We start from the raw sequence: 25,591 nt of genomic DNA on the forward strand, positions 1-25,591 counted from the left end.
TAATTCTAAATATTCCTTCCGAGGTAGAATAACACTTGATTGCCTCAAGAATTCTTGCGCATGCGTCTTGGCAAGAAAATCAACAAACGTTTTGTCACGTGAATCAAAAACATTATGACGTCTTTAAATGCCGGAATTAGTGCCTTTGCATATCAAACGCTCCACATGAAGTCTCTTGAAAATTAAGTAAGATTTTCACGGCCTTTTTAAATTCATGAATAGATAGATACACATGTTGTCTCGTAAATTTCCGTCATTTACAAGAGTCTGGCAACACTTACGACATGACCAGGTAGGAACGTTCAGCGAGGATATTTCAATTAGAGTGGTGGCAGAGATCGAACCTGGCACCTGGCAACCTTCGAACTTCTGACTTGACTATCACTGAGGGAAGATTTCGGAGTAAGGCGCTTTGTTGAATATTCTTTCTGATAGTCCTCGAAATATTCCGCCCAGAACCTTGCCCACTGAAGGTTTCAGTTCGCTGTACAGGTCTAGAAAGTTCTCATTTAGGACGGTGTTCATGACGTCACCTGAAATGAGATTGGAATTGATTAAGCTTTCGAACAGGCATAAACAATAAGCATTTGCATATACGACGTTTCTCCCACACGTATGGCAATCTTGTGGGAGAGAAATGGCAATCGCTATAGTGAGGACAATGGCGTACGCAGAGAGGGCTGATAGGGCTACAGCATCCTCCGAAATTTTGAGAAAATCAAACTTTTGAAAACTGAGAAGAACGGGAAAAACCAGAATGGTAAATTCTAACCTCCATTGAAATCACCCACCATTACCATTTTAAAGAGTGGGAATATCTAAATGTACGAAATATCTTATTGGGTAGCTATTCCCCCTCCCCCCTCTAGAAGGCAGCTATTACTGTCCACCTTTACAAAAGTCTTGCGTACGCTAGTGAAATGAGGATTGATTTGGGGTTTGAAGTCTACTTTATGAACAGTAAGGTTAATCGGAACTGGACGTACAGTATAAAGTGGGATTCGAACCACTATGTGCCTCCACAGGGTATCGAACCCGGAACTCCTTGACAGTGAAATGAGGAAGAGTGGTTATGGACTAAATCTGATATGGCAACACTCACAACGAAATTTCAGTGTCCTGGCCTGGGAATTGAACCAAGTGATTTGACACTCTACGTATCGACCACTGAAACCCCAAACAATTGACAATAAGTGATGATTAAGATTATCAAATGACGAGAGAAATGTTTGAGTAAGGTTTAAAGTAAATCACAAAACTACGCAATAAATATAAAAGTTGAAAAAGCAAAGTAAATTGTCTCCTTTTCTCAGGAATTTTAAAATTAAATACATTGTGTAGCGTTTTCTGTAAGGTCACAGCAACTTTACGCTGTAAACTTTTCAGAATTGCTTGAAAGATGGCAGCACTGAGCCTTCTAAGGGTTAGATCTGAATGACAATGTTAATGAAGTATCATGAACAAGGTTTATTAAAATTTTAAACTATTATTATACGCGGCACTAGTACGATCTCAGTTAAACGTCACTTTCAGATTGTATTCTCTCCATCACTGCATCTCTGCGTATCTCCTATGTACAGTTACATGTCACCCTTGAATACCATAACGTCACGGACCTAACAAGTTAATTTCTGCTCATACTTTTATGGTTCAATCTACCGTTTTCTGAGTCACTCCAACTCGTCACGGGTGTTACATAATTAGAATACATTTCAAATTACGCTGTTAGTTTCAACGAATTGTCGAAATTAGAGCACAGATACATTCAATTTCATTGTGAAGTTTCTTTATGCGATGGTTCAGTCGATATGGTGTCTTCAATGCGAGAGATCTGAGCTCGATTCTTGGTGTGGGTAATATAGGGTGGGAACTTTTCAGATTCCCTGCATAACTCAGCTCCGGGGTTCACCTAGCCTCTCAAAAAATTGGTACCTGTGGGTAAAGGCGGTTGGAGCGTGGTGCTGGTCCCTGGCCTAGATCGTAAATATGTGGAGCCTCTCTCCTGAGTCTTCATGCTTTGTTGCTATTTGCAAGTTAGGCCTAATTTATTATTAAGAACATTACGTGTTACTTTGATCATGTATAAATATAATTTTTAAATTAGAAGTATTGGTTAATGAAAGAGGATGTCTTAATGCTGTAGTTTTTGCAATTAGTTGAAATGAACAGTGTATCATATGGAATTTATCCTTTAATTCGCCGGTGTCACCTAACGGTGACACGCACAATGAGGGTCTTGTCCGCCGTTGTCACCATAAGGTGACAAGAAGATTTAGGTAAAATTCCCATGCTATTTGCACCTTGATACTTTTATATTGTGGTGGAAACACTAACAGGCTTTCTGGGAAAAGCCTTCGTCAAGGTTGGAGAACTTTTTCCCCCGCCCAGGTCACGTGTTCGAGTCCTTGTTTTCCGAGCTGTGCATTGTCAGCGTGAAGCTTTTAACACGTGCTGGCTCATATTATATTTTGTGTGCCAGCTAGTAATATGAAACAACTTTCATTTCATTACGAAAGGTCCATACTATGAAAAGAATGCTAAAGTTTGCGTCCTTTTTTCATAGGAGTGGGGGAAGATGGGGCGAAGTCCAGATTTTCATTCTTTTTTTTATGAAAATTTTGGGGGCACAGCCCACCCCAACCCGTCTTTTTCACTTTGGCGCTCTGAATTGTACACAGTTGCATGCCCTGGTGTCTTAGCTTCAAATCAAAACTTACCCGAAGCAGATTGGTCTAATAGTCTACGAGTTATAACGTTTTTTTCCGAAAAAAGTGTAAAAATTTAAAAATCGCGCGGAAAAGCCTCGGCGAATCAGGGGTTACATTCGGCAAACACGCCCGGCGGTGTAAATAAAAAGTGAAATGTATTACTAGAGTCAATTGAAAACCTTAAAAGTCCAATAAAAGTTGTAGGGCAGAATGCATACAGCTCAAATTTACATGAGGTATCAACTGTTATTTACAAAACGACCTCAAGGCTGCAACACTAATCAAGTGAACTTCAGAACGCCATTTTTGTTATTTTAAAGATAGCGCCTCCTATACACAGTTGCAACATTGAAGAGGAGTGTTTCTTGCCCTCTGTCAGCCTAAAACGTACAGAAATTTCTCTGCAAATGAAAATTCGATATCTCTGTGCATGCTTAGCACACTAGCAAGTTTGCTGATGGAGGAGAAAGTTCGACAATGGCCTCAGTTCGCAGGCAGATGGGTGGGAAGGCCTTAGCAGTGGCTCATAAGTGACTGCACGTTGACCACAAATACTTATTCATCCAATATATTGTTGTAATCCCGTTTTACCTGGGATCTGAGGTCACAGGGAAGTTTCATTTAAACATTTAGGTAGAGCTTAATAATATCTGTTGGCTGAACCTGCTCCGATTAGGAGGGTAGAGATATGGAAAGTTGGTGTAAAGGTTATTCACGCTTGTTCATACCTGGTAGGTGTGTGGTGTCATGTCCTGATGCTTCGTGCAGACCGAATCGTGACAGTTGCCAAGGTTCTATCCAGCGACCCTCAGTTCACCAAGCCAAGCGATCCCTTGCGTCTTCTAGCATGCTAGGCAGCGGTAACTCCGTGTTCCATCGTCGTAGTTCAGCAGTGTAATGTGTTGTAAAGTAATCGGACTAATTATCCATGTAGATTCGATGAGTGTCAGAATCCAAAAGAGAGCGAGCTCCGGGACGGAGCTTGCTTTTATCATTCTAGGCGTCGAAAGGTTGTTAAACCTTTCTAACGCGGTAGATCCTGTTTAGATCCACGCGTTTGCCTTTCCAGTTCCTTGTTTTACGGAAGTTACAAGTTAGCGCATTCTTGAGATCGCTCGCTGGTCGGACAAGTCCAGGAAATAAACAAGTGTGAATATTAACATGACGATGTTTTCTCGGTTTAATAGTCTCCATATCTCTACAATATATAAAGCCCCAATCCCACCACTGACTGACTCACTGACATAAATGTTCTCCATGAAGGAAGCCCCGGAGGCGAAAATGCCCGATTACGACTCCCCCATGAAATCGTCCTAAAAGGACGAGAAAATTAAAAAATCGCTCAATCGGCCCTTCAGTAAGGGCCAAAATGCCCCTTTTTGACGTCCTTAGCAACCGTTGCCTCGGACATTTTTTGCAGCACGCATTGTTTCCTTCAATTCTTAATTGTCGAGATACATTATATTGCTCACAGATCTACAACACACAGATGAATCAACTCCTGGCTTTGAATAGGTGGATCAAACGAGGGTGACATCTACATAATGAGTTTCAGCCCAGATACGATTACGTATATATTGGTAAACTCAATGCGAAAATATTATCTACATCGCGGTTGTTTTAACTAAATGTTTAGAGGTATAATAACAAAGAATTATTTAGAGTTTTTGCCGTGCTTGTTGTTGTCCATGGAAACGAACGTTGCTGGTAACTTAAAGAACGTTTATTTTCACCCCGAAAACTACTGTAAGGGAATTATGCTAGACTTTTAGTATTTCAAAACATGAGCGTCAGAATTTATTACGGAGGAGAGGTATTAATTTGATGGGAACGACTGAAAACAATTATTATCCAATTACGTTCAAAAATGTGAAAATGTCAAAAGACGTAAATATTGCATTTTCAATGTAATGTCGCTCTTGAATTCGTTGATGCAAAAACATCCAACTAACTATCTTGAAACAGTTATTGCTTACTCAGTTTATTATTAAGAATAATACTCTTTTGAATATTTGTACCTTATTAGAGCTCATACATACATAAAGTAACTTTCGAAACTTTTCAAATTAGCGAACTTATACACTTGTTCCCCTTCATCCAATACAACAGGCAGACATTATACCCCATCTATTATATGATTACGCCCACAACGTGGCCGAAGGTCACGCATGCGAGCGTACAAGACGTGGGCAAAGCCCACGTCGAAAGTACGCCAGTCTTGAAGTATACAGGCAGTTACACAAACGTGAAAATGTATGTAGATTAGCAATAGGTCTGTGCTATAATGCAGCAAACCTTGTGCAACCCTACATACAGAAATTTACTAGATAAGAAAGGAAAACAAATTGAGATTGTCATTTTACTCTCCCTTGTAAATCCTTGACAAGGCATATCTAAAACACACATTTTCCTCACATGATTAACGCAATCTCTTCCCCGTGTATATAGGTTTGCATAACATTCAAGGATAGCATCTTTCAAAACACTGTTTTGACATTAATATTATACCAAAATACGTACCTAACCGTTTGTTACCGTTGAACAGGTTTTCGAAATTGCAACTTCCCTTCTTTGGTGCAGCTTCAAATTTGAAATCCGTGATCTTCATGTATGTTTTACCATTCTTTTGAGTGGGCTTTCCTCTCATACGGATGATGACGTCATTCTCGACTGAAATAGAAAAAAAACATTTTTTAGTTGTCAAAGAGGAATGTAAGGTTACGCCACTGTTCTGCCTCTTGGGCTAATCGTGACGACAAGGATGGATGATGAAATGGCTGATCGTACAAACACAATGATACATATATGCCGAGACCAAGGTTCGAACCTGTGACTTCTGACTTCTTAGCACGTTATGCCGTACACTCTGCTACGGAAGCCAGCAAATATATTTTATCGAGACCGTAACCGCGTAAATACATATATTTGTTACATACATTTAACTAGGTAAATTTAAGTTGGATTCTGCACATTATATTGGGCATCCCTTAAGTCTAGATCCATAAGTGTTTGCAGCAAGATGGTGCCCCTCCGCATTACGTACTGACACTGCAACAATACCTTACCTGCACACTGGACTGTATGTCGAGGATGAATGAAATGGCCTTCAAGAACCACAGATCTTAATCTGCTAACTTGTATGCATACTTGAAAGCCGTTGTCTACGAGGTCAAAATTAAAAGTGAACTGTGCTGACGTGTTATTAAATTTCTGTGTTGCAGATTTTTTCCTAAACGCTGTTTACAATACAATGACTGACACTTTGAACAGACTCTGTAATTCTACGCGTTTTTCTCCCATGGGTCCAGACTTATGGGACACCCTGTATAATGTTTCTGAACAGCGATCCCGGTGCTACTTACGCATCTGAATGTTGCAGTTTCCGGTGCCGGAGATTGGTAGAAACATGATTTTCCCGGAAATGACATAATTTCCCTGGAAGTGCAATTCGTCCATTGTTGCCTTGGCTTCAATCAGGTACTTGGAAGGGTCGGCACTGGAAGGACGAGAGAGATTAGGATCAAGCTGGGCACGAGATTACAAACATTGGCAATACTCCAGTCGAGGTCTGGTAGAAACACTCCATTATTGTAACTTGGCATAAGAGTAAGGAATTTTGCCTGTTTCCTATCTAAAGAACTTATAGAGGGTAGAAGAGTACTGCATCGGAACACTTTCGCTCGCTCAAACTCGATCGAATCTCCCACGCTCGAGCGTGTTACACTTGAACATACCGCACTTGTAGTGGAATGATTGGCAACGTCCCGTATTTCGAGTCAAATACAGCACATATGAAAGAATGCAATATCTACAGACCGAAACGTAAAATGGATGCACATGATGACAGACCTGCCTAAGCAATTACAAATATCGTATCACAGTGCAGGAAGTACAGTGGGATCCATGAGTATTACCGTGCAAATTGTCCATGACTATTTTCATTATTTTTTTTTTTTAAAACCTATGTGTTTTTAAGCGATGGATTTTTATGTATGCTGGTGAGGAAGTTGCCAACAGCTTGTTTTGAGTTTTCTTTTAATTCTTGAAGCTGTTATTGGGTCGAATAAAGTGTACGAACATGGTGATGCACAATTTGTAAGGTAATACTCATGGATCCCACTGTACGTGTACATCATTGTTCACTTACCTAAAAGGATAATCATATTCTGAGAAACAATAAAATGCAATTATAACATTCAATCGAACATCATTTCAAATGTGAAAATAATCGTAGAAACATAGGTAGTTTCAGCCCATAATCATCTATTTAATTTTCACATATCTCGGTAAGATACACAAAACTGCATTTTAACATGGATATGTTTTTTTTCTTTCAATTCGTATCAATCCGTAAGATTATATGTTTATTTTATAAAGCCTCTCTGAATGCTTCACGTTGACCAGGGCATTCACTTGTTTTTTCTCAGTTGTCTCAGCCTCTGAGGCATGTAAACAATGCACTGTGTTGTGCTATGCAAACCTCCTGAGCTATCCAGGAAACAGGTAGTTTCTTCTGCCTATGGTGTCGGCGGTTTGCATAGTGGCAATTAAAAACACGATTCGACATAGAGGAAGAGCTCCATGGCCTAGGGATATAGAGAGGAGACAAGCTGGGAGGTGACGGACTTTGGATTGGAATTGAGAAGGGAGAAGAGGTTAGGAGAGCAGTGGAGCAGAAGTGAGACGACGCTCTGGTCAACCAATAGAGAAGCCAACAGAGGACTTCGTATATTTTATTCATCATAATTCATCAGATAGACAGGTAACTATCCTAACACCCAGCCATGATTCAGGTTCAAAGGTTCACAAAACCCAAAGAGTGACCATTGTCTTTTCTGTAGTTTAGTTCCTTAGTGTGATTTTGTACCTTTAGCATTGCCAAGCGTTAACTCGTCACGCCAATGACGAGTGGTCTCATCAGAGGATGAATGATGAATAACTTACATTACTCAGCAATTAATTGCAAAGTGACTGGTTCTGATCCCATCATTCTTTAGAATGATACGAATTTCACTTCGTCTTTTACTTCACGATCCATATTTGAGGGCCCACTATCATAGGCAAATGCTAGGGCTATGATTTTGATGCAAATGCATTTTTTTTGGTAAGGCAGAAACATTGCATAAGTAGTAGATAGGAACGTGTTTTACACGTAAATGAATTAATTGGGATGCCTTTCTTAGGACATTTTTTTGAAAATAAAGAAATAAATTCCGTGCAGTATTCTTGATACAAGCTGCTGTGTAACAATTCAGCTCAAACAATGTGATTTCCCCATCTATCAGTAAATACATTGTCGCCAGACGGATTATTGTTAAAAAACAAGAGGTACAAAGTTTTGTGCTCTGTATCGGACATTTTGTCAGGGAAGCAATTTGCACTCTATGGAATTGAAAGTGACTTAACAGCAAGTGATATTGTTCATTTCAAGTACACTCCTCTTGTGTCGTTGGAAGTCGAGAGAAGTTTTTCCACGTACAAGGCTCTCTTGTCAGAAAGCCGACAATCATTCACTTTAGAAAATTTTGCGTATGATTTTCGTTGTGTACTGCAACTAAGTACTTGAAGTGTAAAAGATGACAAAAAGTGAACTTTCTTACTTGTACTACCATACGCAATGAACATGTGATAGATACTGTAATGTTAATATGTAATTTGAATTTCTCTTGGTAGTTTATAAATTTGTTCTACAAATCCTTCAGAATTTTTAGGTCATTTTTCTAAGTTTATAGGGCGTTTTCTTGCATTTATTAGGTCATACATGCATTTTTTAAAGGTCATTTTTTGGCAATTTTAAGGTCATTAAAATCGTAGCCCTGCACTGAAATACGTGTACTAATAGGGTTCGAGAGTTCGAGTGTATTTCGCTCGTTCGGTCGTTTTTCTCTCGAGCGGAAGAGCTATCGATTCTGTGTGCCATCTAGCGTTGCCCGTGCGAACTATTAGCATCGAAAAACGCTCATTGCAGCACTCTGATTGAGGAGTGGGACACGAAGACTAAGTAACTATTCTACTCATAGTTAAGAAACATTTTTCTTGCAGTTTATGTACCATGAAATATGAAACTCAACACTGTTGATGAAACATAACTAACCTTAAAATAATTTCCAAGACTTGTAGTTGGAAGTGAACAATTTTGTGTCACTTAATAAAAAAAAAATATTTTAATTTCTGTGAATTGCCAAATGATGAAAAATAAATGATTTAAGGCAAGGAGAGAAGGTAATTGATCTTTTTAATATTCTAGTGGCGTCGAGGGGCGAATTTAACAGTTATAGGAGGAATTAATTGTTTTTTGGGTGTCACAGGTGGGACACAATAGAAAACACAACTAAATCAAAAAGCTGGGCCTCCCCGATGGCGCAGTAGTAGCGCCATTGCCTTGTAATAAAGGGATCCCGGGTTCGAACCCGGTGGAGGCACATAGTGCTTCGGATCCCACTTTAAACTGTAGGTCCAGTCTCGATTAGCCTTACTGTGCATAAAGTGGACTTAAAACACCAAGTCAATGAATCAATAAATCAAAAAGCTAAAATACACAAATAATATATAAAATACCTCATACTTTTTAACTTCAGTATGTATAATACTTGAATTTTTATCCAACAGACAATTTTAGATTGTTCACTCACAATTTATGATAAAGTTATAGCATTGTATATAATTTTAAAAATGACACTCTCACATGAAATACCCCAAGACTATAAACCAGTGTAATAATTATAATGTACAAACTTTTGTTGAACCACGAGACCAATGACATCTCTGACAATAGTAATTGAGGACTAAAAGTGGTAAACGTTGTAAGTGCCAAAAGCGAAAGTGTTGGGAAATCACATCGTTCAGCACATTCAGTTTAGTTTAACGTGGAAAACGGTGTTTGAATTATTGTGGCACTTACAGCGTTTACCAATTTTAGTCTTCAATTCTCTGTTACTTCCAGTGTTTGGAATTAAATAGTTACTTTACGATATATAAATTCTTAACTTGAAAATCGTAGAGCTACGTTTGGCAACTCTGTCTCCAACCATATGTCTTCTCTGGATGCTAAGGTGAACGCATTTTCGTGGAATAACCTAAGGCAAGGAAGCGAGGCTTCGTTACATGCTAAATTTAGAACATCCACGCTTCATTGGAATTCGTTATTTATAATTACTCGCGAATTCAGTGTTCTATGTGGATTGGTTCATTAATTTGTAATGAGGTAGTGCAGCTAGAGAAAAGTCTTTTTAATAAGAGAAAGCGTGTAAGGTATAGAAAGAATAAAATTACATAAATTATCATTCAAGCAAAGCTGTCTCTTTGTTCGATCAATTTTTAGTTCTTGTAATAATATAAATATATCAAGACTTATATTATGCGCCATAAATAAATAAAACACATGCAAACTTTGCTATACTTATATTATTACAATTAATAATAATAATTGATTGTGTATTTCGTATTTCTTTTGCAAGAACATTTTCAGAAGGAAGTAACTGTAAAAATAACTAACGGTTACTTTTCAAATATCAGAATCTGTAACTAACTAACTAACTCTCTAGCCTTCTTAAACCCGAAGGTTCATGGCTGCAGCAACACAGGCCTTCCATCTGTCCCTATCTTGAGCAAGAAGAATCTGTAAGTAGGTCTGCATTAGTATAGATAATAAAATATTCTATATTGTCTTTTAATTCTTCAATAAAAAGAGTAAATGCTGAAGATCCCAATGTTGTAGCTAAGGATGGAAGAACACCCAGTCACGGTACTTCAGCTTTCTCCTTGAGTTGTGAAATTTCAGCTTTAGGAAGGCCAGTTTTTAAACTTTCTGAACCAAGTAACTTTTAAAAAAATAACTTTCCGAATACTGATTATTAATGTGAATAACAAAAACTTGAGGACAGGAATTATGGGAAGCAGTGGATGTTCTGCCCCATGGGGGTAAGATGGCATTTGCTCCCCGGACCCAATCAGCAATATTATTTTGGATGTAACAACATTAAAAATCGTATTCTTTAAATCTAGAATTGACGAAGTGTAACTTCGCGGGTAAATTGGCTATAGTGGAAGCACAAGAAGAATAACCTGCTCAGAACCACGTGTACTGTGCATCGTGCTCGCGCATGGACGGGAGGGTTAGAGTGGAGCAGTCTTTACCATGGGTAGAGATGAAGGCATGGAGGGGAAGATGCGCGAAATCTTCTGTTCTAAGGTTGTTTTGTTTGCAGCCGCATTATATTCTGCACGCGCTTGCACACACACACACACACACAGAGAGAGAGAGATGCGTATATATTTCCACAGTTGCCACTTACTCGCCGTTTGATTGGTCGACAGCTCTTACAAAGGACGCTCAGTGGCTAAGTCAGCCTGTAGCTCCTCCCTCTTGCTACTGCGCACTGAGCTTGGTCAGCATTGCCCGCAATGCTACACCTCATCAACTCTAGATACAATTGTACTGTAAATGAATGATAACCATTTCACCAACCTTACACTTTGTAGAACCATCGTCCTCACTCCTCGTATGGTGACGTTTGTCATATCCAGAGCTATCCCTCCACTGGACAGCCCTTGCTCGATACGAAAACTGGGCACGAACAAAGGATCGGTTATTGGGATTCCGTATTCACTGATTCCTGGAAAATAACAACAATGTAAATAAATATGCCACTAAAGGTAATGCTTAAATGTAACTACAATGTACAAGCATATTTCTGAAGGAAATCGAAGTGTTATACAGGTTGTTCACCTTCGCAGCTCCTGTATTTAGCATCGTCACATCATCCGAATTGTTTGGTATTTCTGTACATTGATCACTGTGCGTTAGCTTCACCAGAGACCGTCAAGATTTCCTTCACTTGCAATATGTCCCTTCTAACCGGTTTAGGCGAAATGGGATTCAGCGAAACGGGAGATCCCATTTCGCCTAAAATGGCGGGCAGCTGTCAGATCTTATTGACGGGTGATGATAAGCAATTAGGCAAAATAGGATGCGATCGAAAAAGATAGAGAGAGGGGAAGAGGGAACAGAAGATAATCTTGATAGACAAAGAATGAAAATAGAGTAAAATAGATGCTGTGAAAGAGTAAAAATGAGGGATAGATAGAGTTGAGAGGAATGGAGAACCAAGGTATGGAAGATGACGAAAACAGCAAAAAGAGAAGAAATAATGGTAAAATCGGGGTAAGAGGAACAATGTTAACAATCACGAGCACCGATATATAGCCCTCTTGAAAAACATTATTGCCCAACCTCGAGTCCGCCCGAATAAAATTCACTGGTGGAAACACGCTTTCAAAGTTATCTTTGTTGCCCTTTTCTTATAAGATAAATATATTCCCTAGTTCTATGATAAACACTCTGTATATACAGTTATTCAGTAGCGTAGCAAGAGGTGACTGAAGTGGGTGATCGCTCTGGGACTCGCACCTCATGGCGTTGATACAAAAAATGTATAAAATAGAAATGAGGGGGAAAAAGATGGAAAAGGAAAATTTTTGTAGGCAATAAAATTTAAACATTCTGTTTTTATCTGGCTTTAATTCTGGTTGAAAGTTATAATACGTCAAATCAGGGGCGTAACATACGGGCAGGTAGGCCTAAGGAGCCCCGGAGAAGTAAAAATTATTGTCATATTTTTCATATGAAACATTTACGCAAAAAGTTACGATAACGTGTGTGGACATTTTTACCGATATAATCTTTTCTCGAATAAAAAGCAACTTGTCTTGTATTTTCTTCTTTCTCTAGATCTAGCACTCCCGATTTTAATATTTTAACAATAAAACACCTCGAACTACCACGAAGCAAGTTCGAGGCATTTAAATGCTTGGGTTGTTTGCAACTCAAGAAGGCAAAGGATATATACTAACTAAATCTAGCCTTCTTAAACCAGAAGGTTCATGGCTGCAGCAACACAGGCCTTCCATCTGTCCCTATCTTGAGCAAGATCTACATACTCTTTTCCATCTCTACCGATTTCCCTTAGGTCCATCTCAACGTTGTCCCTCCATCTTCGTCTTGGCCTTCCTATAGGTCTCTTACCATCAGGTTTCCCAACAAGAACCCTGTGAACTGCTCTTTCCTCTCCCATTCGTGCCACATGGCCTGACCACCTAAGTCTTCTTGATTTAATTATTCTAATACCATCTGGACATGAATACAAATTATGTAGTTCTAAATTATGTAACCTTCTCCACTCACCTGTCTCCTCATCCCTTTTAGGTCTAAATATTTTCCTAAGGATCTTATTTTCAAATACTCTCAATTTGTGTTACTCTTTCAATGTAAGGGACCAAGTTTCACACCCATATAACACTACAGGCAAAATTACTGTTTTGTATATTTTAACTTTTAGTTTCTTAGATATTAAACGAGAAGACAAAAGTTTATGAAGAGAGAAGTAACATGCATTTCCTGAATTAAGCCTACTTTTTATTTCCTCTTTAATATAATTTTCATTTGTTAATATTACTCCTAAGTATTTGAATTTGGAAACTGGTTCAAACGAGTTGTTATCAATAATTAGATTTTGATTATTACCTAACACTTGGTTTCGGCCTGTAAGCATATATTTAGTTTTCTCTTTGTTAACTTCCAAACCTATCTCTTTAGCAGTTTTGAAAAATATTTTAGCATTATTCTTAATTGTATTTATATCATCCCCTAATAAGTCTACATCATCTGCATATGCTAACAACTGAGTCATACCATTTAATTTTAGTCCTTCTTTAGTTTATTTTACCTTCCTAACAGCATATTCTAAGGCAAAATTAAAGAGCAATGGAGATAATGCATCTCCTTGTTTTAACCCATCATGAATTGTAAATTTGTCAGACACATTAATACCCACACGAATTTTACTTTCTGTTTCACTGGTGCATACTTTTATCATACTAACAAGCTTCTTAGGTATTCCAAACTCGACTAATATATTATATAATTTATCTCTTTTGACCGAATCATATGCTTTTTTGAAATCAATGAATAGCTGATGGACATTTTGATTATATTCCCACTTTTTTTCAAATGTCTGTCTGATGTGAAAAATTTGATCTGTAGTTCATCTGTTACGTTTAAATCCACATTGATAATCACCTATAATTTCATTAGCATATGGGGTTAGTCTTGTTAAAATAATGTTAGATAATATTGCAAAGGATATATAGGCTAAGAAATTCTTCCTTCCTTCCTACAGCTTCATATTTCAGCTCCCGGAAAACAAAGATAGACATTTTTTAGGGTAATTGAAATTATTAAATATAATTTTCTTCAGTAATTTATTATTATTTACATATGATAATATGCTGAAGATTTTGTGTCAATACACTTTGAGATTTCAAATGTAAAGAACGGATGGGGGCATCGCATTCTAATCTCGCCCAGGGCGATATGTTGCTACGCCACTGCAGCTATTAGACAAACAAATTTACGTGTTATTGAGATGTTCACAGCTTGTACGATGTGTGGCAGAAAAGTAATGAGACTGATTTTCTTCTAACCATTTTACAAATCAAAATACGTTCCCTTGGGCAGGTACACAATGACGGAGGCGTCGTTTCCATGGTTCGTAGCAGTGCTGGAAGGCTTCTGCTGGAATACCCTGCAGCTCGTTGGTTACGCTCTTCTGGATATTATCCAAAGTACCAAAATGGCGCCGTTTCAAGTAGTTTTTGAGCCGGGGGAACAAAAAGAAGTCACTGGGATAGAGATCCGGCGAATACGGGGCCTGAAGAACCATGGGAATGATTTTTTCGGCCAAAAATTCATTGATCGAGACTTCCTTGTGACATGGGTCATTGTCGTGATGCAGCATCCAAGTGCTAAAATTTGATGGACGGTAAACCGGTTCAAATTTAACTCAGTCAATCGACGATATGACCTGACGACAGACCTCGCTCTTTCCACAATGTCGTCCGTTTTTCAGGTTGAAGGTCTTCCCGCACGAGGTTAGTCTTCCATTTGTTTTCGGCCTTCTAAAAAGGACCTGCGCCATCTGAACACTTGTGCACTGGATACGGAATGTTCTCCATAAGCCCTTTGTAACTTTTTATAAGTCACAGTAGCGGATTCGCCCAGCTTTACACAAAATGTGATGACAAAACGTTTCTGAAACTTCGTGCCAGTCAGTCCATTTTCGTAACGCACGTTACAAACACAACTTTACTTCTGACGCTCTCAACAATCGCGTAGCAACTGACCCCGGTGTCCAACTCCGATTTCCATGAAACTTAGCAGGTGTATAGAGGGGCCCAGAGGAAGAAATATGTGTTTTTTGTTTCGGCTAAAAAACTGTTTTAGGGGGCAAAACCCACCCTCTAATGTCAAGATGAGGACAAATTGAAATGGGGATCTGACCCCTGTGAGGGAGGGTTTTGCCCCTAAAACCCTTTTTTTAGCCGAAACAAAAAATATGTATTTCTTCCTTTGGACCCCTCTAGACACCTTCCAAGTTTCATGGAAATCGGAGGGGGACACAGGGGTCAGATCCCCACTTCAATTTGTCCTCATCTTGACATTAGAGGGGAGGTTTTGCCCCCTGATACCGTTTTTTAGCCGAAACAAAAAATACGTATTTCTTCCTTTGGACCCCTCTATACACCTGCCAAGTTTCATGGAAATCGGAGGGGGACACTTAGATAACCTCCCTTGTGAGTCAACGGCCGGGTTAACCTGTCATATGAAGGGGGAGGGATTCGTGCGTAGTGTTGCCGGTCTCATTACTTTTCTACCACAGCTCGTACAAACCTAACTGTTCATATAAGTGTTTTCAAAAGTACCATAAAACACAACCTGTATAAACGAACCTTGTTTTCATTTCTCACCTTTCAATGTCGCCTGAATCATCTTGTGTGCTGAGTCCTTTATGCATTCGTTCATATCTGGAACTCCAAGAGGGCATGGCGTGGTATAGTCGGCTGTGGAAAAACACAAAGGAATCATATTTATTCAATATTAATAAAGATATAGCAGTTAGCGGTGAATTGGAATTTTTTTTAGTAGGAACAGTATTATTATTATTATTATTATTATTATTATAATTATTATTATTATTAGAGAGTTGTCTTTCTCGCCCAGCGCTTTGTGTTCATGATCACTAGGGAGCGGAAGTTGATGATCTAAAAAATATAGGTATATGACCTATAGAATGACGTAAAAAATGCAAAAAATGACCATTAAATTTGTTAGTTTGAGGCTAAAAATTGAAATTAAAAGGAAATTAAACAAAGTGTAATCTTGTTTTTAAAAAAGGTACCAATTGATACCACATGCACATTAAATTAAAATTTGCAACGAGGATTTCCAATGGAAACAACCGAATAATTTTAAAACAATATAATGATACGTATATTCAGGCGTATGTTCACCTTGGTGAAAGACTCAAGAATATTACCAAAATGAAAGAAGTGACAAAATATGACGAAACAATACACCGAATATTGCTAAAAATGACGAAAATCGGGGAAAATTACCTAAAACCTGAAAAATGGCAAAAAATTGCAGAAAAAAATGCACTTTAAAATTACCTTTTTTGGGCATCGTGTCCGAGATGTTAGAAAAAAGATGACATTTCATCAACTTCCGCTCCCTAATGATCACACTACGGAAGGTTCCGGTTCGAGTCTCGACCCTTCACTTTGCAAGTGTTCCTTTATCAATATTTTTCTGATCATCACGGGGTGAAAGTGTGCTGATGTTCTGGAAAGAACGCTCGAATGCCAACCTTTCTTCCACAGTGAAAACTGTGTTCTTGCAGGCAAACGAGGTTATGGCGCCTTAATCCACAGGCAGTATAATCCTCTCTGCGCTTGTTTTCTGTGTTCATTAGGGTTTGTTCCTTCATCCATTTCATATATATACACCATATATCCACATCGTTGCGATTATAAGCCACAAAAGAAATATAAAATAAGACAATTACAAATAAAAACTATTAGAACGGCTTAACGGAACGAGCATATTAGATATTTGACTCAAAAATCGAACATTCTGTATTTGAATAGCCTATTCATCTGAACACGGCTATTTCTTCGTGATCGTCCTCTCATCTATTTCATCTCGCCCATCCTCATAGCCATGGGCGCCCGCAAGGGGGGGCAGGGACGGCAATTGCCCCTCTTAGATATCTGGGAAACGAGAATGTAATGTGAATGGTGATATTTTATTATAAATAATACTGTGTTAAGTGACGTACAGGCTGCAAGTTACAGAAATTACTGCCATGTCTAACAAAATAACGAGAGAACGTTTTCACCACAGCTTGACTGCCGTAACAAGAGGTGTGCGGAACGGGGCGGAATTGGGAGGGGAACTTTTTATCGGTACTGAAGAAATTCGTCATTTCAGGATCAGTTTCGGGACGGGAAACTTTCAAAATTTGCTGACGCGGTGAAAATCTCCAATTTTACACACTATGCACCCCTCCCTTCATTGAACGATTGTTTTTTTACTTCTGGAATATGAACTGTCAGTTTCAAGAAATTTTAGACACTTTTGGAGCAAAAATTACCAAGAATTTACTAGTTTCAAATCAATCCTTTTGATTGATTGATTGATTGATTTAGTTGATTTTACTTCGCGTTTTGTGCCTCTTGGCTAATTTGCGAAGTGGGGGATTAGTTATGAAATGATGAAATTGATGAATGGACATTCAGAAACAACCAAGCCCGAGCGGGATTCGAACCCGGGACCCTATGCTAACCACTCTGCCACAGGGTCCGGCTACAATCCTTTTGAAATTTCTTGATTGTTCGGTATCCCGAAAAGTCGGAACTTATCTCAACAGATCGGCATCTGACGTTGATAATTCACGCACCGTTATTTTGAATTACTTTTTTATGCAATACCCTTCGACATGTAAAACTTGGATCGTAGGTGACATGAAGGACAACAGATTAAGTGATCTCTGTTATCTGTGACCACCATCGTGAAAAAAAGTACAAAAGAACTATTCATAAACGATTTTTAGATACTTGTGGAAAAGCAAGGCGAGTCCAGTTTCTATTTAAATATTCAACTCAACTCTGAACTTGTCAACAACGCTAAACTATTTTCAATTCAATTTCAATTGCACACATAATAATAATAATTAGTTAAATATATTTATTATGACTGAAAGGTAAGATGTGAAATCTTCCTCTGCCTCCCCCCCCCCCTTAAAAAGATCCTGCGGACTCCCTTGCTCATAGACGTTATTAACAGAAAGAACACATTCACAGGACTAGACTCGAATCTCGAACCTTCGGTAGCGAAATTGTGAGTCGACCAGTAAAACCCTTTTCTTACCTGCTTGACGTCAACGAACACGTCATGGAATATACAGTAGAAGAGTTAAGAGATTAAATAAAGCAAACGCGCAGAATATTTTTGTATTTTCCAGTTTCGACCAAGTTGAGATTGCATGTTAGTAAGATCATTCTATTTTTCGGTGATGTCGAATTGTGTGATTATTCATTACCTCCCTGGAAAACAGATGCTAGGCAAATATTGCAAATCCAAGTCACACTTTTTTCTAGGATGAAGAGTTATTTGATGTGGGATGTGGACCATCGTCAAATAGCCTTAAAACACACACGTAGACCACGTGAGAAATTTTCAGAATCATTCAGAAAGAGTTGCACACAGAGGAATAAAAATTAGATATAAAGATTGAGAGAGAGGAATAAAGAGAATATGATACTGAGAGAGAGAGAGAGAGAGAGAGAGAGAGAGAGAGAGAGAGAGAGAGAGGACAAGAGCAACAGGAAGATAGGAGATAAGAAGAGATAGATGCAACAGAAGAAGTAGAGGGAGAAAGAAAGACATGAATAAGAAATAGAGAAAGCTGGAGAGAGAGAGAGAGAAGAGAAGAAGAAAGAAAGAAGACGAAAGTGAGAAACAGAAATTTAGAGAGAGAGAAAAAACAGAAGAAGAGAGAGGGGACAGAGAAACAAAAGAATAAAAGAGAAGACGGTAGTAGAAAGAGAAAGAAAGGAACAAATAAGAAGATAGAAAGACAAGAAACAGAAGAGGAAAAGGTGATGGAAAGATACAAATAGAAATATAGAAAGGTGAATAAACAAGGGAAGAAGGAGACAGACACAAACAGAGGAAGTTAGAAAAATATGAAAGATGAAACAGAGATTGAAAAGGGGGAAGAAAGAGAAAAAGATAATTGAAGGAAGAGAAAATTTTAAAAAAAAGATAGGGAGAGAGAGAGAGCAAGAGAAGGAGAGACGTAGAGAGAGAGAAAAAGAGGAGGCTGATAGCAAACACGACTACCAAAGTAGTTAGTGTATTTCTAAAAATATTTTCTCCACTCGTGATCCGACACGTCCAAAGAAAAAAAGTTGGTGGTGCCTCTGAATGACAAAAAGAAGAAAAAAATCAACTTAAACCTCATAAAAGAATAAAATATTTATATATATATATATACACAATACATATATAAAAGCCACTTACAAAGTTTAGCTGTTACGAACCCGAAACATAACAGTGAAACCACTGGAACACTTCTCTCCACGAAAGCCATTGTTGTATCACCAAAACAGAGGAGAACTAATTCGGATGAAAGACAGCAATACAATGTCCATTTGAGAATCTTTTACGGAATATATAGTTTCTTCACTCTAGGCCTAATCGTCAAATTTAAACGAAGTTCAAGGTGAGAAATTACGTCATAGCAGCACGAAAATTATTATCAAGCAGTGAAAGAAAGAAGAAGAAGATCACAAAAGTAGCCTGTGTTTTATAATTGCTTTTCATTTCGCCTATGGGTCAATCCATATGAAGTCATACAACATGGTTGCTCGTCCATTTTTAAAAAAAGTTAATTTTTTGTGTAGTGTGAGCCTCATATGTCGACAGTTCAGAACCACTGTTATTTTATTTTTACTATCACCGATTTGATGATGGCTGGTATTTTTTTATCATGGCGCGCGTCATTTTCTTCATTTGTATGCATCAGCGGCAACTTTTTTATCTCAGCTCTGGTAAGTCCTACAACAATGAGACAAAATCTGTGATGTTAAGCACATTATAGGCTACAATTATATTTCTGTGTAATTTTCTAAATATTATTCCTTCATATTAAATTTTAAGGTCAAAATTGTGTATTTTAATCGCTCAAAATGACATTTTTTAACATTTATTTGGGGGGGAAGGCAGTTTTTTTGACACTTGAATTTTTTTTGTGCAAGTACCTGTGTACCAATAGAGTATGTCAAAATTATTTGAAGCTTGAGACTTTAATATTTTTTTTCTACAGGGTCATCAACATGTACTTTTTGTTAAAAAATTCCAAGTTCAGGGTTAAATATCTCTGGTGAGCAGTTGCTTAAAAATCTGAAATTTGTACACAATACAGTACTCCATGATAGGTAACTTCAGTAAAAATTTTGAGTTTGAGATTCAATTGGTTTAGGAGATAAAAAACCCGTGAAAAATCAATATTTTGCATTAAATATGGTATGCCTAATTTAATTTCTTATTAACATTTTGTGTTAAAATTCTGCAAACTGTAATTTGGAATGTCAATGGACAACATTACAATCCTGAAAGGGATCTGTAATAAATTATACTTTTAATTCAATGGAAGCGTCACACTGTAAATTGTTCGCGACAACCATTCATAATGCACAGCTCTTCGTGGATGTATCAGATTAAAATCATGTGCAATGGCATGCGAACTTTTCTCCCTAGACATCACTTTAATCTCGATGCATTACCGAAATTTTAAGGCATTTTTCTAACACCTCAAAAAGGAGCAAATTGGTACAAGAATTCAGTCATAACGTTTTACTGGTTAAAGATACGTCGAAAAACCTTCAACATTGCATTTCTCGTGAAATTCTAGGCTAATTTGATATATCATATCACCCTCTTCCCATTTAAAATTCTGAAGTTGAATTCAAGATGGCGGACATCAAGATGGGCCCCGACCGCGTGGGTAGCCTCAATATGGTTTCCCCTTGGCCTGATAACGATTGGTCATCACCATTTCCATGTTGGGTGGTGCAGTGGCCTTGTACCGAGGGTGTTAAGTGACATTTTGAGCCACCCTGTACAATAAATTTTGACTTCGTCAGCATTTTAATGGTTTATTAACATGGAAACAAGGCTCAACAGTGTTACCAAGGAATTTTAAATAAAAAATATATGAACACGTATCATAATGATAGCATTTAAACAGAAAACCTACACTACAGCATGGCATTGTATTTTATTTTCTGGTTGTTAGTATTGCTTGTATCAGCTTGTATACTGGTAGCAACTTTAATAATACTGCTAATTACACTCAAAATGAAAATCTTGAGAAAATACAAGTACTTATGTAAGAAAACAAAGTAATGAACAAGAAAGCAACAATTATCTTTTGTTCCGTTCTCTCAGCAGTGGCGGCGATTGGGTTCAAAGACTGGGGGCGCAAGGACAGTTTACTCTACCTTGGTACATAAGGTTTAGCATAATGTGAGGGTAAAAGTTCCAAAAAGTGGAACCTGCCACAACGCCACCACCCCCTAACCGCCGCCACTGCCTCTCAGTGTTTAAAACTGAAATACAATAGACCTAAATTGCAACGTTTAACGATAAGAGCCTTTAGAGCCATCTGTCAATTGTTTCGGGAAAAATAAAGAAGAAGGAGATTTCACGCCGAAGCGACAACACACGACACGTATCGCTTGAGGATTATACGCTCCTGGTGCATTGGCCAAATTACATAAATATAAACGAGGCGAAAATAGAAAATATACACATTGTAGCAGAAGTTATACGGCGTATACCGCCTTATACCCTCCCCTACAGCCCTGCTTAACGGACGTAAATCGATCGAACGTAAGGAAGACTGGAAATGCCTCTTCTTCACCAGTGAACCTTACTTTTTGAACAACCCATTCAGAACGAAATGAATTCGATAATATAAAAACAAAACAGGAGGCCAAAATAATTGATGTTGAGGACAGTGACCTTTGGAAATGAAAGACCCTGAAGCAACACACTAAATTGAGGCAAACAGCAAAGATTTAATCGTTCAAAGATGTTGCGAAATGTCCACGTGAGCAGTAGCCAGTGGTGATTCACAGGTCTTCTAAAACATGCGAAATCTCTGATCTTCTCGAAAGGAATATTTTTTGTCAGAATTATCGTAATGTTGTAAATTCATATTAACACTAGCTTACCCGTGGCGTACGAGAAACTTACCTGGGGGGGGGGGCGACAAGTCCACATTTTTTTTATCACTAAAATTCAAGAAACCATTTTATTATTGAATCACTGCTTCCTTTGTTGATTATATACGCAGTTATTTATTAACTATAATAATTACAAAAATTGCCATCATTCATAAAAATAATAACCAATTATTGCACGAGACTCACATATATATTTTACCATGTGCTAAAACTCACAAAAACAATAATGATTTGTATTAATGTTTTTTTTGTTTATAGAGGGGAAGTTGTTTATTATTTATAATAATTATAAAAATGACCATCATCACCAAACAATTGTACACTGTCACTGGCACGAGTGTCTCGAATTACACGCATTCAAAGATGGTGCCTAATACGCCCACCAATTGCTCCTTTCGATGCTACGAGCCCTGAAAGACAACATTTTATATCCTGCATACATGCAAACCATGCATCTCGTATTCATGGTTGCCAGTGGTACTTATTTTTTCTGCAGAGGAACGACGAAATTTATGGTTCATTACGGGGAGACTGTGTGTAAAATCAAAGGCAAGAGATGGCCTGAGACTTCCTGGAGAATGAGAATGTTGTCGAAATCTCAACCGTCCGTAAATAACGAACAGTGCACTTGAGTAACAGAATCAAAAAGAGTTTAAGTACAGATAGATTAATCGAAAGTGGATCTACAGTTTAAGTGGGAATCCAAATACTATGTGCCTACACCAGGTATTGAACTCGGGACTGCTTGATTACAAGGCGACGCCGTCGGTACGAGGGCCACTATTTATATTTTGAGCCTTGGCAACACTGATTGAAGTTAGGCGCGATTTGCCGTTTGCACGGAATCGTCTGGCATTATTGACCATAACGTACTTCAAATATTTTGTCAATAGCTTGATTTGTGTTGTTTATGTTGCCTTGGAGATTGCGCGATAACAATAAAATGGAATTAACTCGTGAACATTTTCGTGCGATGATATTTTACGATTTTCGACGTGGATTAACTTACTTCTACATTTGGCGATGAAGCCCCATCCTTTGCCACTGTGAAACGCTGGTATAACGAATTTAATCGTGGCCGCCATTCGCTCACCGACGAGATTCGCGAAGGTCGTCCAAAATCAGTTGTTGTTCAAGAAAACATTGATTCTGTGCAAAACCTAATACTGCAAGATCGCCATGTGACATACTGTGAGATTGAGGCAACCATAGGCATTAGTTCCACCAGCATATATAAAATATTACATGATCATTTAGCTGTGAGAAAGGTATGTTCTCGTTGAATCCCACACAATTTGACCAAAACACAAAAAGACGCTCGCGTCAATTGGTGCAAACAAATGCTCAATAAATACAATCGTGGTGCTTCAAAAGACGTATATAAGATTGTAACAGATGACGAATCATGGATATATGCATATGAGCCGGAACGTAAACAGCAGTCGATTGTATGGGTGTTTCAAGATGAACCCAATCCAACAAAAGTTGTTCGCGCTCGAAGCACATCGAAACAAATGGTCGCCTGTTTTCTTCGGGAAAACTGGTCATGTGGCAACTGTGCCTTTAGAGGAACGTAGAACGGTCAACTCTGAATGGTACACAACAATTTGTTTGCCAGAGGTCTTGGGTCAAATACGGAAACAAACAAACGCCGTCGGATAATTCTTCATGAAGACAATGCCAGCTGTCACACATCTCGTCTAACAACCGACTTTATGAACAGTCAAAAAATCGAATTGATGGGTCATCCGCCGTACAGTCCTGACTTGGCACCCAATGACTTCTTCTTGTTCCCGAATGTCAAGAATAAATTGCGTGGACAACGATTTTCATCGGCGGAAGATGCCGTTGATGCGTTCAAAAACCATATTATGGAGGTGTCTCAAGAAGATTGGAAAAACTGCTTTGACAAATGGTTCGAACGAATGCAAAAGTGTTTTGACCATAAAGGAGAATACTTCGAAAAACAATAAAGCAGTTTTCAATGCCAAATTCCTGTTTTTTCATTGTTAGGCTCAAAATATAAATAGTGACCCTCGTAGGCCTACAATCGGAAGAAGGGATTACATAATTAAACTCCAGAACAAAATTAATCATATGAATTCTGAAATCAAAGTAGATATGCTTGAAAAAATCTCAGGAATTCTCCTTGTTTATGTGCATGCTGTATGCATATAAGTTGTAACACTTGAAATATAATGTGCAGATTTTTTCGATATATTAAAAACTATGTATAATATTCACATCAAGACACTTATAAGAGTTTGCTTCACAGTAGAATGTACCTTTACCAAAATACGAACCCAAGAACCCTGTGATTAAAAGGTGATAACATTAGTAGATTTTTGTCAAATTGAAGTACGTAGTTCTACACTATTTATATTAACGCGGCGCTGGTTACTTAAAGTATTAGCACAGGTAAAGATAAATTGCTGAAGTGTTTCTTGAAAGAGTGCCCGATTTTTTAACGTTACTACTTCAGCAACTGCGAGGAATGAGGATATCCAGGTATTCTCCAGAATCTATTCTTTACATAGATGTACATCATTATATTGTTTCCTAAGTGCTAGTAAAAGTCACGCCGATTTTCGATAGCGAAGCCACGGAAGCACCGACGGTTCGCAGAATCGCAGGAGGCCGTTTTCTCGGAAACTCCCATCCCTCTGGGGAGAGGGGAGCTTGGTGACGTCAGCTGTTGACCTAGACAGCGGTGAAATTCAGCAGCGCCATCTCTTATTCTGTTTGGTAGTAGAAGTGGAAGCAAAAGTGCGAGTGGTGCTCTCAGCGCCTCTTAGCGGATTATTACAAAACTTCTTGAGAATGGCGATTCCCAGTGGAAGGTCGGTGCACCGGTTTTCCTGCCTTAGATGAAGATCTGCTTATATATCTTTATGTGTTGTATAAGATTTAGAATGCATTTACTCAAGCAAACCTGCTACAAATGGAGCGAGAATTTCCTGCAGTGACTCTCGATTTGTGTCCATTAGCTTACGACGGGATTCGATTTACGATGCCCACTTATTTGAGTGTCTAGTAATCTAATCCCGATCAGGGAGGATATTTGTCACTAGGCTATCCTAGGCTATAGCCCAAAGGGCCGTAAGTCTAAGGAGGCAGCACAGAAATGAGAAGCTGAAGGGGTAAGAGTGACAGGGACCATTGACTATTAAAATTCCTTAATATTGTGATAATAGCAAAAACGTGTTATTGATACAGACCATACAATTTGTGGAAGTGAAGTACTATGATAACAAGACTGTTAATAATAATAGTATAAATCATGAGAATATAAAAGACCCAAATTTTATAAATCACCCTCTGATCCCAATTAATATATTTGTGCTAAACTTTGTTTTATTATTTCACTATCTGGAAAAGGATTGCTCGAATATTTTTTGATAGTTGAAATATTATGCTGCCAATGCTTCTTATATACGGGGGGAAGTCAGAAAGTAAGGTTCCCTGATTAATATCTAATGTTCCATTCCAGCCGAGCTGCTTCTTGGCTGAGATGAAACTTAGATTTTGATTGGTAGATAACAGTGGTTTCCAATGTCAGTTACACTTGAATCTTGAAAAATATATATTCAAAATAACCACCACGCTGGTGAACAGAACATAAGATACTAATTATGGAACCTTATAATATGACTTCCCCTCGTACATATTCATCCATTTTGGGAGGGGAACGTGTCCCCGTCCATATTTTTGAGTAATAATAACAGTAATAGTAA

General features: G+C 38.2%; 1 protein-coding gene across 1 annotated transcript in view; it reads right to left on the minus strand.

The window, feature by feature from the left end:
• Positions 1 to 220: 220 nt before the first annotated feature.
• The window catches only part of LOC145994048 (uncharacterized), a 37,438-nt gene continuing 12,067 nt past the window's right edge, over positions 221 to 25,591 (minus strand). Inside the window, exons 7-13 of the mRNA XM_083130131.1 lie at positions 22,263 to 22,267; positions 19,129 to 19,267; positions 15,513 to 15,605; positions 11,176 to 11,323; positions 6,071 to 6,204; positions 5,229 to 5,378; positions 221 to 533 (exon numbers count right to left, since the gene is read on the minus strand). Coding sequence (XP_082986257.1) covers positions 382 to 533; positions 5,229 to 5,378; positions 6,071 to 6,204; positions 11,176 to 11,323; positions 15,513 to 15,605; positions 19,129 to 19,267; positions 22,263 to 22,267 — 821 coding nt within the window. The 3' untranslated portion in view covers positions 221 to 381. The remainder of the gene's footprint in view (positions 534 to 5,228; positions 5,379 to 6,070; positions 6,205 to 11,175; positions 11,324 to 15,512; positions 15,606 to 19,128; positions 19,268 to 22,262; positions 22,268 to 25,591) is intronic.

The sequence above is a fragment of the Lepisma saccharinum genome, chromosome 10, assembly GCF_977018435.1.
Source record: "Lepisma saccharinum chromosome 10, izLepSacc3.1, whole genome shotgun sequence".
NCBI lineage: Eukaryota > Metazoa > Arthropoda > Insecta > Zygentoma > Lepismatidae > Lepisma > Lepisma saccharinum.